This window comes from Brachycentrus maculatus, unplaced genomic scaffold (assembly GCF_059751285.1).
Source record: "Brachycentrus maculatus isolate JH-2025_06_01 unplaced genomic scaffold, ASM5975128v1 h1tg000596l, whole genome shotgun sequence".
Taxonomy (NCBI): Eukaryota; Metazoa; Arthropoda; class Insecta; order Trichoptera; family Brachycentridae; genus Brachycentrus; species Brachycentrus maculatus.
Window position 1 is genome coordinate 75,325 of NW_028281336.1, and position 18,642 is coordinate 93,966.

General features: G+C 31.0%; 1 protein-coding gene across 1 annotated transcript in view; it reads left to right on the forward strand.

The window, feature by feature from the left end:
- LOC148301180 (head-specific guanylate cyclase-like) overlaps positions 1-18,642 on the forward strand; it is a gene marked incomplete at its 5' end in the record, with an annotated part of 55,430 nt that overhangs the window by 13,675 nt on the left and 23,113 nt on the right. The window contains 3 exons of the mRNA XM_088273691.1: positions 589-836; positions 13,921-14,105; positions 14,905-15,084. Coding sequence (XP_088129817.1) covers positions 589-836; positions 13,921-14,105; positions 14,905-15,084 — 613 coding nt within the window. The remainder of the gene's footprint in view (positions 1-588; positions 837-13,920; positions 14,106-14,904; positions 15,085-18,642) is intronic.

The following is an 18,642-nucleotide window of genomic DNA, read 5'->3' on the forward strand; positions in this document are numbered from 1 at the left end:
TTTAACTGATTTCAATATATTATTTAAAATATTGGACTATTTCAAGTATGAACGTACTATTTCAAGTAAGAACGGGGCTACTTGAACTTTGATGTGTTACTTGAGCCCAGAACAAATTAAATCTGTATTTGGTCTACAATAATGAACGTATCAACATGATTCATTGTTTCCCTGACAGGTGACACTTATCGTCACGATACTTCGATTGATACCACGATCTGAATATTTTTTTTGCACTGGACTCAAGTAACACATCAAAGTTCAAGTAGTGCTTTTCTGCGGTACTTATTTTTTTTACGTCATTTTCATAATATTTGGTTAATTCATCGTACAGTCTACATGACAAGATATGGTGTTGATTACCTTATAACAGGCATAACTGAGTTTTTTACTTTTGCTATAACTAATTTCAGTTTAAAATTTATAATATATAATGCCAAAAGTCCAATTATATTTATGATATAATTGGACTATTGGCAAGCACTTACAAAAAAATTTAAATAATAAAACAAAAACACCCATTTCCATTTGTTAAATTGATCGTATGCTCTACATGACGAAATATAGTAATGATGACTTTTGCAACAGGTACGAAATAACCGCCATTCCACACGCCGCCCCCGCCACATCCAAGGGTCGCCCCCCTCCGTCCGTGGTCACCGCGGAGTCCGACCAATCTGACGACGAAGCGGATGACGACCCGTTTGGTCCAGGCACCAAGGATCCTGGAGAACTGTCGACGGAGGCAGCTGACCTGAAGATGGGCGTGGGGAGCTTCTGCAAAGCTTTCCCCTGGCATTTCGTGATCGATAGGAAAATGGAGATCGTCCAACTTGGTGAGTAATACAAAATATTTTCAAAAGCTGTAACGCCTGCTCAGCTCAATCGAGTTCAATGCCAATACAATTAAATGAACATTAAATTAAAAATCTAACGGGTAAATAAACATTTTTTTATTTTTAAAAGATTTTTGTTTCGAAATGACATTTTCCACGGCGTTCTTTCTAAACACATTTTTGTGATTAATTCATTTTTCAAACAGGCATAATTTATTTAATCGCACTTTTAGCTTTGGAATATAATACGTTAAAAATCTAATATCACAAGCATTTATTTATATTCAAAGCATTTACTTTGTGGTCAAACGTTTTAATTGATATTAGTAATGTTAGTAAATAACCACTCACCGACTACTTCTGTCTACCGGTTTCGAGACGTACCCGTCTCTTCGTCAGGACATACACTACAATTTAACAATCATGCGAACAACACTACGCCACACCCACTTAGTACTATTCACATACACTATCACTACACATGCAAAACATGCAGAGCGAGTTGTTAGTCCCACCATGCTTTCCCAAAAGCATGGTGGGACTAACAACTCGCTCTGCATGTTTTGCATGTGTAGTGATAGTGTATGTGAATAGTACTAAGTGGGTGTGGTGTAGTGTTGTTCGCATGATTGTTAAATTGTAGTGTATGTCCTGACGAAGAGACGGGTACGTCTCGAAACCGGTAGACAGAAGTAGTCGGTGAGTGGTTATTTACTAACATTACTAATATCAATTACAAGCATTTATTTAGATTCACATCTTAATTACTTCTTTCTCAAATTTACACATTTTAATTTATTTAAAACTTTACAGATTTTGAACTGACATTTCTTGGGGTAACTGCATTTTATAGAATAAAATAACCACTATGGGTTGTAATTTTTTCCACGTGAATTTTATTTGACCAGCAACCGGGTTTCGTCGTAACCGACATCTGATGATCAGTCTGATGAATTTTACTTGACCAACAACTGAGCTTCGTCGTAACCGATATCAGACGACCAGTCTGATGATGTTGGTTACGACGAAATCCGGTTGCTGGTCAAATAAAATTTATGTGGAAAAAATTACATAAGTATGTGGTTGTTATTTTATTCCATATATTTTTATTTTTTAAAATTTAATATGTTATACGTAACAACAGCACACGCTATTCATGGTAGATAGCTTGTTTCTTGACAGCTGTTACTTAGTGTTTTCAATGTGGTCGATCGTAGATTTCATAGATTTATTGTTATATTTTCATTGTTATGTATTTATATAAATAAATTATTAAATAAAAGTTTTCTATTTTCTTCACTTTATTCAGACTTAGTCACAGAGTTCATAATAATTGAAAACCTTATGCCCTATATCAAAATATTTCACTTACTGCTTGTTATTCTTAAAATTATAGTGATTTTAAAAGAAAGTTATATTTTAATAATAAAATGGAACATCATTACGTTAGTGCTTCAAATATAAATAACACTTGTTATTCCTTTCATTAATTATTCATCGGATTTTAATGTAATATTAATAATGTTTTAATTGTTGGATGTCCATAATTAAGTAAGTGTCAATCATTGCTAAACTTACCCTTCCTTTATTTATATTTTCAAGAAATAAAGGTTATTTAAATGTAACGAACCACCAGTAATTAAAAAGATTAAAATAAGTTCTTTTTGGTGGCAAATGGCGCGAACGTATAACGAGAGAATGAATAAGAAAGTATATTTGGCAAATGTAAACGGGAGAAGAGAACAAAGACGGCCAAAAAAGATAAATCAAGATCAGATCAATCAGAAAATCCGATCGAAAATCTACGAAACCGAAGATCATGCATGACTGGGTGTGAAAGAAGCTAGGAGTTTATGTCGGAATAAATGAGTATGGCATTCCATCCTAACTGCCTAGAAACGGGGATGATTTGATGTTATTCCATGATACTAAACGATGATATCTTTTTTTAAAGTATCGCGAAAAAAATTATGTCAATTTATCGAAATATCACTGAAAAATTTAAGTTTTCTTTTTATACCCTGAAAGTGGAACAAAGTATGAAATAAAAATATTCTGAATCGGACGAAAAAAGAAAAAAATGAAGTGAACTGTTTTAAGGAGGGGACATTCGAATACGGCGGACATGTTATGAGGATGATAAATATAAAATCATTCAAGTAATGCTGTCCGGGAAGATTGAAACGAAAACCCAAAATATCGGGAAAGAAATGGTTTGAAATAAAGACGGAATTCATCACCAATAAATCAACCCCCTCTTCTTTTATAACCAGAGGCCACAAAATTGAATTATGAAAGGAAAAAATGAGTTGCTCGATTTCAAATATCAATAAAAAATACAAAATAGTTTTTTTACAACTTTGTTGTATCGATTTGAGGCTTAGTCTAATATTTTATACCCAGGAGATGCAAAATATCACAAATTTTGCATCTCCTGAAAATGGAAATTTATCCATTTTTAATCCAAGTTTGAATAAGTTAATACCACTTTTTCTTAACATTTATCATGATAAGTGTTTCGATACATTTCGCATCATTTTCAAACACAGTACAACATGGTATTTAAAAATGATGCGGAATGTGCGTACGATACAATATGAATGAGATATACGTGGGTGAATCAAATATGAGCAGGATTTATTTATATTTATAGTATATAATTCAAATACGAGGTTTACATTGTTTTCAATAAAATCTTTTCTCAACATTCTGATGTAAAAGTCTACGTTTTCTAGTATTATTTTTTTTTTGATAAAATGATACAAAAATGCAAGCGCAGAAAGCTCTCCGTAATACCAGCATATGTAATAATAGGAAATTATGAAAGTTTAACCCTCCCTTCCCGGTGTTGCGTACCTAATACACATTGCTTCTAGTAACCATAATATCTCTAAAAATATAATTAATACAAGGCTAAGACTTTAGGTATTCCTCCGTAACATATTTACGCATTGATGTAAAAAATAAAATTAAAAATAATCAGAATTTATTGGGTACATAGGAGGTATTTTGTGAATATCGGAAACAAATTCGCTTATAAACAGCGCGTGGAGAGTGTACGGGAACCGCGACACTATATTCGCATCTTACTCTCGCACACTTACACTGCGCAAGCGTGTGGAGCTCAAAGCTCAATGTTCTCTGGCTAGCTAGCGAGCTAGAGGCAGTATCTCTTGAGCTTTCGACAAGAGTGGACCTATGTTTGTTCCGTGAGCGATGCCAGATGGTTTTTTAATGTTTTCGGCAAATAAATCTAAACAATTATAATTTTTAATTTATTTATAATTAATTAAGGGGATGAGCTATGAATGTCCGTATTTTTCCAATTTGAAATCCCTCATTTTTTGTGGCGTAGTGAGTATCCAACACCGGGACGCGCGTTTTATTTTAGTACCCGAAGGGAAAGATTAATACTGAAATTTCTTGGAGAAACTGCATATTATGTAATAAAATAACAACTGAATAGTTTTTATTTTATTGTATGGAAAATTAAAATAAAATCACATTTACACTACAGGTATTTCATCTGCCAAAACCGGATGACCTTTAAAAAACTGATGAATGTCGACTACCACTTTAAATTTTAGCATAAAAAACAAAAATGATAAACAGTGGTTTACTCCGTCACGTTTTTTTCTGTAGGCGGTGGGCTTTAATGTGAATTTCCTCGCGCGGAAGCCCATTAATTCGGCAATTGCGAGACTGTCGTACATTCTTAAATGAGAAACAGTTACCCACTTCAATGCCTTCTATATAATTTATAAAAGTGCCGGAGGATAAATCTCGCAACTCCGTGCGTTGCCTTCGCAACTTTGTCGACCCGTGTAATGACATTGCCTTAATGACAATTTGAAGATTTAAGTATTAACTGATTCAATCTGAATTGGTTCGTTGGTAATGAAATCAATATATCGAAGTCATACAGGAAAAAGTGACCAAGTGCATTTTTTACAAAAGCGTGATCATTGACTATTTGATATCTTACTAGCTTAATATTGCCCTGAAAAAATCCCAAAGGACTTTAAACTTGGGAGTATAATATATTGACTCGGTAAAAATGACTAACTGCATTGATGTTTATTTTCTTGCCAAGCAAAAGTGACTTAAATGGCCCTCCTGAATATTTTACGTTTTGTTAGTTGGCCACTTTCTCCTGTACGACTACGATATTACTGAGCATAAGTAAAGAAAAAGAGTAATTTCATATCAATAACTATATCTTTAAAAGTGATGATAAGTGCATTAGTTAGTGCATTTGGTTACCATGGATGACGTCCTTGATTTGATTCTCAGGGGTCATCATTGAAATTAATTTATTTTTATTTCATCATGTATATGAAAATAAATTACAAATTATAATAATGTATTCATTCTCACTGAGTCTTCACGTACATACGTTATTTATTTATAAAATTATATGAAAGAAAATTGATTAAAACGTGCAAGCAAATACGTCATGGCCGAATGATGCGATGTATATCAGATCTACCCACATTCATTATCCATTTATGAATAGCTTTTTTTTACATTCTATTTTTAAAGACTTCATGGATAATGGAAGTAGATTGTACAACTTTTTTGCATAAAAGTTATTTTGACCAAAAGAGGTATGTATGTGTTTTGTTTGATGTGTTTTTCAATGTGAGAGTATGCGACATGTGATATAATTGTCGATTAGAAAAACATGGTTTTTCCAAGTCCATATCAACCTCATCAAACGTAGAATATTTATATTTTTTTGGTTATTTTCCGGCATCAAACGCGTTGAACAACGACCACATATTTTTTGGTTTGTTTTTTTTAAAAAGTGTTATTATTACTTTAGAGATCGCGTTAGGTATGCTCCGCTCCAAAAAATACAAATATTTTATCAAATAATCGGATCCGTGCTAGTTCATAAGAAACTCCCAGGAGAGGTGGTATCCGTACATAACAAAAAAAGTGAAGGACATTGGTACCATAAATTAAGCTAGGACACAAAATACCGAACCCTTTTTGTTACTGCTAACGGTACTGGAACACTTGTGACGAGGAAGACGGAAACGCGCAAATGAAGACAATTGTTTATTTAAAAAAAAAATTACAAAGTTACAAGAACAAAGGGACATAAATATATCGAAAATTATAACACTTATGAAGGCGAGAAGAACAAAACGACACCAATAGAAACAGAGCGAGCGCGACGTATACACGTTTGAATATTATTTAATCTGAGCACAAAAATATTGGTCCTCCACCCATTATATTCGAATTTAAATGCATTGCATGTGATGGGGACAGTATTGTAAACATTTAAAGCTTAATGAACTGCGTCTCTTTGTTCTTAACTATTTTTTATACATTCATATAATAATGATAAAAATAATACAACGAAAATAAACCCATTTGGAAGGAACACTCTTCTTGTGGAACGGAAGGTCTGTTGACGACAGTCAACAGTCCGTCTTCTCCTGTGGAGTTTAACGTGATTTTCGCCCAACAATGAGCAAATGTATTTATATTATCCACTGACACTTCGTGATGGAATTGCATTTTTATGTCTGCACCAGTCTGATGCACCAGTCTGATGATGTCGGTAACGACGAAACCCGGTCGCTGGTCAAATAAAAAAAGTGGAAAAGCTAAAAATATTGGTTTTAATCTAATAATAAATTAAATGAGCAAATGCTTAGACATTCCTGATTCGCCCACACTGTAAATCCTTTCTGTTCCCGACACAGATTAAAATAAAACATGTTTTAAGATAGAAGAAACAAAAATTAATGCATAAACCCCGTACATAATAAGCATAGTAAATAATTAATGCAATTCCAATCTAAAAATAAATATAAAAAAGGATATAAAATAAAACATATTTTAGATTCTTTGAGGTTGGCAATCCTAGATTCTACGGCTTGTATAGTAATTGATGAACATAATAGACCTGATAAAACTACCGTCAAGAGAATGTTACTTTCATGGAGTAACGATAGAGCTTATACACGTTAAAAAAATACATTCATCGTGGACTTTTATGAGGACGTGGTGACATTTTAAAAATTAAATTGTCTCTTTTATACATTAAAATGATAAATTTTAGGGGAGGTTATCCCAGATTAGGGAAGTAAATTTTGTTTAAGTAGCCACGCTTTGAAAATACAAAGAACAATATTAGACACTATTTTAAAGATAAATGAAATTTTATAGCGCTACTCCTACAACGTGAAGATAAAAGAAAAATAAATTTGTCACTTACATTTTTTCTTGGCAATTTTTTCACATAAAATATCGTTAAAATGATACACGAACTATTCATTAATTGTATTTTAAATATAATTTAAATTTTTATGAGATTACTTTTTTGAGTAAATTAATATCAACATGTCTTGTTTCGATATTTATCTGTATTGTCACACGTTTAAAGTTAGAAGTTCTCAAATCTAATCCTATTTACACTAATAAACTCGAAAAAGGTCTTTTTTTTTTTTTTTTTCTAATCATTTTGTCATTCCACTAAGTAAATGACAAGTGATTTTTTAAGTAAATAAAGTGATTTAATTTATTTAAATATGTTAGGGATTACACGATACAGGGACATAAATTCAAGGAAAAATGAAAAATGTTATATTAAAAAAACGCTATGTACGAAAAAATCTACACTACGTCGATTTAAAAAAAAAAAATTATTTATTTTGTTATTTTGCCTCTAGAATCAGATCACAAACTTATAATTATATGAAGAAGTCTAAAAACAGTTTTATTTATTATCAGACCATGGGTTCTCCACCAAACGGATTACATTTCAACATATATAAATATATATATATATATATATATATATATATATATATATATATATATATATATATATATATATATATATATATATATATATATATATATATATATATATATATATATATATATATATATATATATATATATATATATATATATATATATATATATATATATATATATATATATATATATATATATATATATATATATATATATATATATATATATATATATATATATATATATATATATATATATATATATATATATATATATATATATATATATATATATATATATATATATATATATATATATATATATATATATATATATATATATATATATATATATATATATATATATATATATATATATATATATATATATATATATATATATATATATATATATATAAAGATATATAGCGATCCAAAAGGATGTGCTTGAAAATCATTCCATCATCAGGTAATTAATTATTACGATTTGAAATATGTATAAAAATAAATTTTTGAAAGAGTGGAAGACGACACATGAGTCACAATGGGAATATTTTCAAAAGTAGACTCGAAGTTAAATTAAGTTGGTTATTTATTATGGGTAAGTCTTTATTGATTGCTTTTAATATACAAAATATGTACAACATTTTGAGTGTGTTCAAAAACTTGTTCAAAAATCTGTATTATCTCCAATTACAGGAGTTATTTTAATATTATTTTTTGTCAAAAAATAATATGAAAATAACTCCTGTAATTGGAGATACTCCAAATTTTGTGAACAAGTATTTGGACACACTCGAAATATTGTAAATAAATTATCTGGTCAAATTATGAGCCTAAATAATAAAAATGAAAATGGTATTTTCTGGCGTTTCTCATGTGTGTGACTGAAATCCAGGATTTGGACCTCACATCCTAATATAAGAGTTTCTGCTTAGTTAAAAGCTTCTTAACATCTCACCAATAGATGTCTCTAGTGAAATTCTAGTGATTCAAGAACAAGGGTTCTAAATTGGTTCATAAATATAGAACTTCCAAGAATTTGAGTAGTGTGGTTGTCAATAATGGGTAGAATGTTACACGTGTGTAAAGTTATCACTTAAACCAGCCTATGACGGTCGTCAGCCCCGTAAATGCCCAGGCTTCCATATTCTTCTTCATCTTTGATGAGATGTCAAAAAATAATATTAAATATGTATTGATATGCTTTGTAACCCTCAACTATAAACTGTATAATACCACTTAATGAGTTTTATTTCATTACACAAGATTAGTTTCAAAACAACAGCTGTTTTCATCTATAAAAATGTTTAAACTATATCATCGTCATGGTAAATTATCTAGTATCTGACTATAAATTGCATTTTTTTTAATTAACAACTGGTTAAATTTCAAGTCTGTAAAATTTAAATGTTATTTGACTTCTCTCTTTTTAAAATTCTCCTTAATTCTGAATGAATCTCACATATTTTCAACTGGAGAAAACAAAATATATTATGACACTCTCCTTATCATTCATCGTCCACTTTGAGTAATATCACTTTAAAACACTACACACTTAATGACCAAACGATGAATGATAAGTATAGTGTTATATTCCCACGCCAATAAACCAACTTAAAAAAAATATATAACAGACCATTTAATGCGTAGTTGGGTAGATACAGCTAGGATTATTTACAAAAAATAATTCAAAGAGCACATTTTCACGGTCAGAAAAAATAATTGAATGTATCTGAAAAATACTGTTTTCGTTTTGATAAAATATCGCATTTTCACAAAAATATTTACTGAAATGATGTTAATTATTAAAAAAAATGATATTCTTGAATTAAATTTGATTCAAAGAGGATTACGAAACTCAAAAATAATGAGGAATTGAATATTTTACCTTAACGACGTATGAAAAATGCTTCAAAAACAGTTTTATCCCTTTAAAAAAATAATTAAAAGCAGATGAAAAGAATATTTTGAAAGGATGATAAATTAAACGACATGAATATTTCAAAGCATACGTGAAGAAAAATATTTTAAATGTTTTCTTATTTTAGAATATTAAATTATTGTACAATTCTGGTTTAAAATGGTCAACAAAAAAAATTAAAAGAAAGGTGTTTAGAGATGCTTTTAGGATGTAAATCAAATAAGTGATGAAAGAATACTATTTACCCGCACCCAATGGTGCATAGAGCAATGCATCGTATAGAAGCAGTGTTATCTTGGTCGTTAAATATACGAAGAAAATGTGATCAGTCTTGCGCTTCAGGTACAGGTATATTAAATAAACATGAGACTGACAAATCACCCGGGACCTCCAGCATGGTGGCCTAGCACGCTTACCACTACACTATAGAGGCGGACAGGTGATTTTGGAATTCTAAAGGTAGAAAGTAAAACTAGTAAAAATGGTTAAACAAATTTATGAGGCGAATATGGTTAGTAATCAAAGCAGAGAAAGATTGGAAACTTGGCATGATCAAGTATTTCAAATACTTAGGCATGGTCAGGTTAAGAGTTGGAATAATCCTCAGGGATCTATGAAAGGATGCATAACTGTGGAAAGGGCGAAGATTGTTTGTAATGATAGATTGGAACTGCGTTCTATTCTCTCTGCCTACCGCTGCGATAAAACGGCGTGATGATAAGTTGGTTAGTTAGTCAAAATTGTAAATTTTTATTCAAATTATTTGCCCCTTTTTTGCAACATGAATGTTTCTATTTTTTTGTTAAAAAAGTGTAATATTTGTGTTTTTATTATTTTCACAAATATTTCAATTTCATACTACTTCTGTGAGCCTAAGCGGCTAATTATTAGAAATAGGTGTCAAATTGTGGAAGAGTGGGTTCAAACCAAGAAACTCTAACTTAAAAGTCCGTGACACAAACCACGGGATCACCCGACCTCTTTTCCAAATGGCTACAACATGTAACGGAAGTTATCTTTACCCAAGGAAAAGATATATCACGACAGTAGCCGTGATATCGCAGATATATAAATTGATATCTCAAGTAACGAACAGAATTTTCTCGACAATTTGGACTCGAAACTTTAAGACTGCGATCAACTATTTCTGGAAACGTCCCAACAACAATTTCGATCGGCAAAGTTTGAGACACCGCCACCGTGACAATAATAACGCAAGCAGAGACGGTATTCGTTTCTCGTTACGAGGCGAGCTTTTAGGGAACTTTGTTTTATGAACTTTTGACCAATTCAACTCGCACACAATTTCTAAATCAGGTTATGGACGTTTTTAACGCCTCAAATTGAGTTCCGCTTCGCGTCTTTGTTAACAAAGCTTAAAAAAAACTTTTATTTCGACATTACTGCGAGAGTAAAGTTCGCCAATTAATTTCAGATTTAATGCCTTTCGATTTCGAGGACGAATACCGTAAACTCTTGAGGATATTTATGTTTTGTATTGGCATTCCTTGGTGGAACTGCATTTTATAGACTAAAATAACTGGGATTTTTTTCTTCCATATATCATAATTACAACCTTTACCGTAGTTTACATGTTATTGCTATTATAATAAAATACTTAAACTCATTCAATCTAAATTTATTCTATCAGAAAATATATTTACTCGTAAAAACACATTTTTTTAATCCCTGCCTTATTGCGTTTATTAGTTTGTTTAAATGTCAGACCATAACAATTTCGTTTTAATCTACATTTGACCTGATGATAGAATGATTATTCCCAAACTGGTAGTCACGAAGTGGTGTTTTTTAAAGTGGTATTACACAAAGTGAACGATTAATGATAAGGAGAGTGTTAAAATTTTATTAATGATACTTATGTGAAAACGTGAGAATTAACCCTCATAGTTATTGAAAATTAAACACTTACGTACTATACCACTTATTGAGATTTATTTCATTTTACACGATTAGTTTCAAAAACTACAGACGTTTAAAATGAAATAATACGCAATAAGTGGTAAAATAAAAATGTTTTAATTTTGATAATCAACATTTCATTTCACAAAGCTAATGCCTAATAAATAAATAATAAGTGAAATTCTTTTGGTAGCAATTAGTTTTCAAACCGCAAATCAAAGAGTTTAATGAAAATTCTATCACTCTTGCAGTATTTAGAGACCTTTGTATGCAGGTAGTACCTAGATAAAATCACAGTTCAGCAATCAAAGTGAGTACAGCCACAAAGCATTAAATGCACGAATAGTTTTGCACAAACATCACCAAAAGAAAATATGGTTGTTCAAAGAGGATTTATTCTGAAAGATAAATGATAATACTTTACAATGATTAAAGAAAATACTTGTTTTTTACCACTTGAGTTTTATTATAGACTACATTTTTCAGAAGTTAAACTTAAAACTTAAACTTAACTTAGTCTATAATAAAACTCAAGTGGTAAAAAACAAGTGTTTTCTTTAATCATTGTAAAATGTCTTACCACAAAGTTAATGCCGAAACAATAAATAAAGTTAATTCTTTAATTTTTGTATTTATTTTAAATCAAACACAGATTTTTTGAGTCTACTAAATTGAATTTTATTTACAAAAACACATAAAAATTATATTGTGACAGTTGTTTCACCTTGTTAGGGCATTATCAAACGAATGTGAAGATCAAATGGACTACGGTCCTTATGTAGCTATACAATTCTAAGTGACAGTTTTAACACGTGCTGCAATAATTTATGGGAGACAACAGTAGCTAATGGGGGATGTAGGTATGTACCCTTATATTTATTTTCAGGGAAACGAAGAATTTATTGACATGGCAATATTTTAGAGAATTTATGTTTTAAAGCTTAATACAATTGTTGGTATAACGCCAAATCAATAAATAAATAAGATCATTCCTTAAATTATTATTATTAACAATATCAAAATATCCAATATACCAACAACTTATGAAGAAAAAAGAACCTCTCAATTTACATTTCTGTAACTTAAGACCTTCAATTATGATAATATTTTCTTCCAATTATAAATAACATTATTTATTTTATGAGTTTTAAAGTGTTTCAAAACATTTAAGTAGATTTTTATTTTATTTCACTTACATACTTCTTTTACAACTATATTGCTCTTTCCACTCATTACTGACATCATCAGACTGGAAACCCGGTCGCTGGTCAAATTAAATAATAGTGGTAAAAATTATAAATTTGTTATTTTACTATATTATATAAATATGACTAGTTTCGAGAACTACAGATCTTCTGGTTTTCAAAATTTTAGTATAAATTGATGTAAGTATTTTTCAAATATAAGTTTAACATATTAAATACCACATATCCTTAAAAATCTACTGTGACACGTGTTTCGATGCATTTAGCATTATTTTCAAACATATTTTATATGTTGAAAAAATGCATAAAATAAAATAAAATACGTAAAAAAATAAAAATAAGAAACAAATCGTAGTCCCTCTTCATCCTCTAACGTCCCGAGGACACAATTCTAAAATTAAGTCTTAACTTTACAAATGGTAAGTAAAAATTTTTGCAGAATGCATCAAAACACGTGTCACAGTAGATTTAAGGAAATAGTGGTATTTACTAAGTAAAAATTAAATTAAAAATTGATAGATTTTACCACAATGTGAATGCCGAATCAATTTATGTAGTTAGTATTTTAACTTAATTATTATTAATATGTCACTTCATTATCACTGAAATCCGCCTGTGGAAATTTGTAAGTCCAGCTAATGCTAATGACATTTATATTCTTCTTCATCTATGTTGAGATATCAATAAATAAAATACTGATTCACAATTCCTAGGTGGAGCAAAATCCTGATTTTTGATCAAAAATTTGAATCCGTTTTAAATGAAGTGAAAATTAATCTTAATCTATTTTTTTTATATTTGAAGCATTAACTGTGTCATTTTCCATTTTATGATTAAAATTTAACTTTGTTTTAAAATCACTATAAATATTTTATTATAATTTAATTATAATGTCTACCGGTTTCGAAGCTAACCGCTTCTTTATCAAGACCGGTTAATACAAAAACTCCATCTACTAAACAATATTCAAAATATTTTGACGGTTAGGGAAAGAAGCTTAAATAGATCTCAAGTGGCTTTGACTGTGACTGCCAATCAACAAAAAAAAGCCACTCGAGATCTACCTTAGCTTTTTTTCCCTAACCGTCAAAATTGTTTTGTAGATAAAGTTTTAGTATTAATCAGTCTTGATAAAGAAGCGGTTAGCGTCAAAACCGGTAGACATTTTAATTAAGTCATAATAAAATATTTATAGTGATTTTCAAACAAAGTAACATTTTAATTATATTATTCTAAATAGACTGTTTTTTTTGCAGGGTCTGGTTTCATGAGGCTGTTTGGAGCAGCACTGCCTCTCTACGGCACGACCCTCCCTACCTACTTCACCCTTCAAAGGCCCAGAGGAATATCCCTCACGTTCAGGGACATCCTCCAGAGAGCGAACACGCCATTTGTGTTTGTAGTCAAGATCCCGAAGGAACGAGGACAATGTCCCGCTAATGTAAGTACAATACTATCGATACGGGCAAAGAAATGTACAATTTATTTCATTCCAGAATCTTAAGTAGGGTAAAGAGACTAAAAAACGGAAGATTCTCTTCATCCTTCAACGTCCCAAGGACACAACGGTTGTGTCCGGTTGTGGTCCCGTGGTTAGTGTCGCGGACTCTTGATTCAGAGTTTCTCAGTTCGAACCCACTTTACCATTATTTGAAACCTATTTGTAATATTGAGCCGCTTAGGCTCACAGAAATAACATAAAATTAAAGTATTTCTGAAAATATTAAAAACACAAATATTTCAATTATAATTTAAAAAATTTAAAGAAAAACTATAAAATTAAGACGTTCGTTGTTATTGAACATACATCGTTATTATAATAATGAAATTTATGTACATATATATTTTTAAGGCTGAACGAGGAATAATTGAAACGATTAGGAAGAGTTCTTTACGGTTGTATGGGCATGTGGAGCAAATGGATAACGAGAGAATGACTAAGAAAATATATGTGGCGAATGTGAGAGAGAAAACAGAACAAGGACAACCGAAAAAGACTTCAGATCAGATTCAGACGATCAGATCAATCAGAACCTAAAATCTGGTGGTGTCAAAAGTCTGCGTAAACGGAGGGCATGTATGACTAGATGTATGGATGTGAAGGAGGCGAGGAATGTATGTCAGGACAGAAGAGTGTGGCGTTCCATCCTCTCTGCCTACCCCGGCGGAGAAACGGCGTGATAGTAGTAGTAGTAGTAGTAGTAGATACATATATATTTTTATCATGCTTTGTTTTTCAGGGTTTGGAATTGAAAGGTCAAATGGTGTACTGTCCCGAATCCGACTCACTGCTGTTCATCGGATCCCCTTTCCTTGACGGTCTGGAAGGACTAACCGGAAGAGGACTGTTCATCTCAGACATCCCCCTCCACGACGCGACCAGGGATGTTATCTTAGTAGGAGAACAAGCGAGAGCGCAGGTGAGAAATTAAACTTCTTCTTCATCTTTTTTTAGATCCTAGGGATCTGTTTGTGCCTCCGCATGTCGCTCTTGGGATGTCGACTCCCAGCTGTCTTTCCATCTTTTCGGAGGTCTGCCTGGGGGTCTGCGTCCTTCAGGGTTGCCTTGGAGGGCGATACGTGGAAGTCTATCTTCTGACATTCTGTTTATATGTTCCTTCCAGTATCGCCTTCGTTGTCGTCCCCAAATCACGATATCTACCGTCTTATACATGCTCCGGATGTCGGTATTTCTAACTCGGTCTCGCAATGTGTTTCCGGTTATGGATCGGAGAGTCTTCATCTCGGAGGTTCGGAGTCGAGATTTTGTTCTGGAAGTATCTACTCTTGCCTCAATCCCATAAGTGGATATTGGTCGCACAGGTGTTTTGTATATTTTCATTTTACTTTCTATTCTCATGTATTTATTCATCCTTACGAAGTTTTAAACCGAGAAATTAAATCCATTACAAAAAAACTTAAAATACTAAGTGATCCTAAAAATTACTTCAGTAAAATTACGGTTCCTGAAAAAATACTTGCGTCGTTCCTGCACCCCCTGCTTCACAGTACTTTCCTAATGTACCTTTATTTTTCTAACTAAAAAAAATAAACTCTTGTATTTTACCACTTAATGAGTTTAATTTCATAATACACGACCAATTTCGTAAACAAACAAACGTTATCATCTACAGGTGAAATGTAAACCTGTAGATGAAAACGTTTGTTTGTTTTTTAAACTAGTCGTGTGTAATGAAATAAAACTCATTAAGTGGTATAATACAATCGTTTCAATTTTATTTTTGTAATCAACATGTCATTGCAGTTAATGCCGAATCAATAATTAATTTAATTAATTTACTTTTTACGTTATCTCTTAAAACCCAATTAATCTTACTTTTTTTTCTTAAATAATTATCTTACTTATTTCTATGTGGTATTTAAACGAATGTTTAGTTACACTATCACTCTTAGATATTTCATATAAAAATATGTCAATGGAAGTTGAGTAAATTTTTATAAAAAAACTGGTGTTTTAATTAATAATTTTACCAAACAAATTAGAATAATTTTTGAAAAAACTACTCTTATTTTTGTTGAGATGTCAAAAAATAATAAAAGTAAATACCACATAAAAATATATCATATTGAATAAGTAAGTGGAAGATAACTATTTACTTTCAAAACTCTTATGTTAATGAATAAACTTGCCAAACATATTTAAATAATTGTAGGAAAAAATTACTCTAAGTGGAAACATAATAATGTAGGGTTTCTAGGAAATATGTCACCAGAGAGTAATATTCTGAGTTGAGCTATGAAGGAAAATAGGGGTTGGGCGCATAGGGTAGAACCTACCACACGAGACAGGAGGGTTGGAAGGCTGCTCCAGTTTCAACCCAGATCACGCCGAAACAGCCACCATAAATTCGAATGCTTCTAATTTGGGTTGAAAACAATTAAGTTTATACGCAAGCTAGTGAAATCATAGCAAGTTGTATACCATCCGAAATTTAAGATATTTTATACAAGGCATATTTGAAGAGGGAAAGTAAAGACGTTATATAGTAAAGTCGAACACAAAATTTTTAATTTTTTTGAAGTGTTCAAGTTTTTTTTCACTAATTGAAGTATATGAGTATACAGATGGAGCAAAATTAATCACGCTATGGGAAAATGTTATAATTTTTGCAAATGGCGTTGTATGTCAATCATATTTAGCATTTCACTTACTCCTTTCAACAACGTCATATTTAAAAAAAACTTGCTTTTTCAGGAAATCGTTTTTAAGGTTTAAAAATATAATAAAATGTATTAAAAATATAAATCAAGCCACTTATTGAACTTTTTACTGTGCAACATATCATTTTAGGTAAAACCTGAATGTTTTTCCTCCATTTCAAAAATATTTAGCATTTTTAAAAAAATTATAAAATAATACCTTTTCTTCAAAATGCGAAAGCAACACTTTTTGCCCTGTAGCGGGAAAATGTTAAGTAAAAAATATCCTGTTTTTGCTGGGATATACTACATTTTCTGGACATTCCGAAAACATGCACAACTGAAAACTGACACTTTTTCAAATATGACGTTGTTGAAAGGAGTGAGTGATTTGCAAACTAGACAGCTGTAGAATACAAACAGATTGAGGATGGTGCAAAATCAATCATCCATTTTTTTTCATTATTTTTTTTAGATAATAAAAAATAATTTGAGTGATGAAAATATTTATTAATTTTTTTTTGAAAAGTAAATAAAATGATACCAGTCAAGTGGCTGCCGCCAGTATTTGCAAAAGTTTTAATATCTTTCGAAAAGGTCATTTAGTCTGTGCCACCCTTATAATTGAGTTAATTCTATCAAGATTTTTATTTATATTTTAAGATTTTAATATTTTACAAGGATTGCAACCTATTATTTGTTGGTTTACCGCAGTGGTCGGCAAATTTATTAGCCACAGTACAAAATATCCACGTTCCAACGATTAAAATTTTCTAAACAGCCAAATCTGTTTGCAATTCTTGTACATTTTTATAATAATTCTAAATCTTCATTAAATTACGGGTATTCTCAATAAACTCGATTTCACAGTAAATAAGTAAAAAAAATTTAAGTAATTGATATTTTTTTGTTAGGTATCTATCTACGAGAACACCACTTATTGCTAATAATATCCTTGCATCTCCTTTGAAAGTTGGATCACGTCAAGTTTGCATGTCGTTATTTTTAGCACGTTTTGAGATTCTCATCAATAACATCTCAGTTTGCTTTTAACAAGGTTTATGCTTCAAAAGGATTGTTCGCATGAATACGTGGAGTCGAAGAGCTTTCCCGCAGATATTTGTGCCGGAGCAGCACTTAAAAGGTCAAAGAGACATATACGGCTCCCGAGCCACACTTCGCCGACCCATAGTTTAAGGGATCACTTCATACGCTGGTAATATTCACCATTCTACCCGTGATTGACGACCACATTACTCAAGTTTCAGAATTTTCAAATTGGAAATATTGCATGGCAACACTAGATATTTTATATTATAAATAAAAAATATCTAGTGTTGCCAATACTAGATATTGTTCATATAATAATACTAAGCATGTAGATAACGTCTGTTTTGCTGTAAAAGGAGGAAACGCAGGAGAGATCATCTTGATTTTATGTACGTAACTACCAACATAACACTGCGTCAACACGTTGCAGTGCCTTATGCTAGAATATAAAATATGTAGTAGAGCCAAAATTAGATATTTTATTTATACTCGTATGTAAAATGTGGAGGGTAGAATATTAAGTGTAGATTTTTTTTCATTAAGTTATCAATATACATATTGTAGTCGTACAAGAGAAAGTGACCAAGTGCATTTGTTTACAAAATAATTAATAATTAATAATAATTAATAATCTTATTTTATTTACAACATTTTGAGTGTGTCCAAATACTTGTCACACAAAATCTGGATTACCTCCAATTACAGGAGTTATTTTCATATTATTTTTTGACATCTCATCAAAGATGAAGAAGAATATGGAAGTCTGG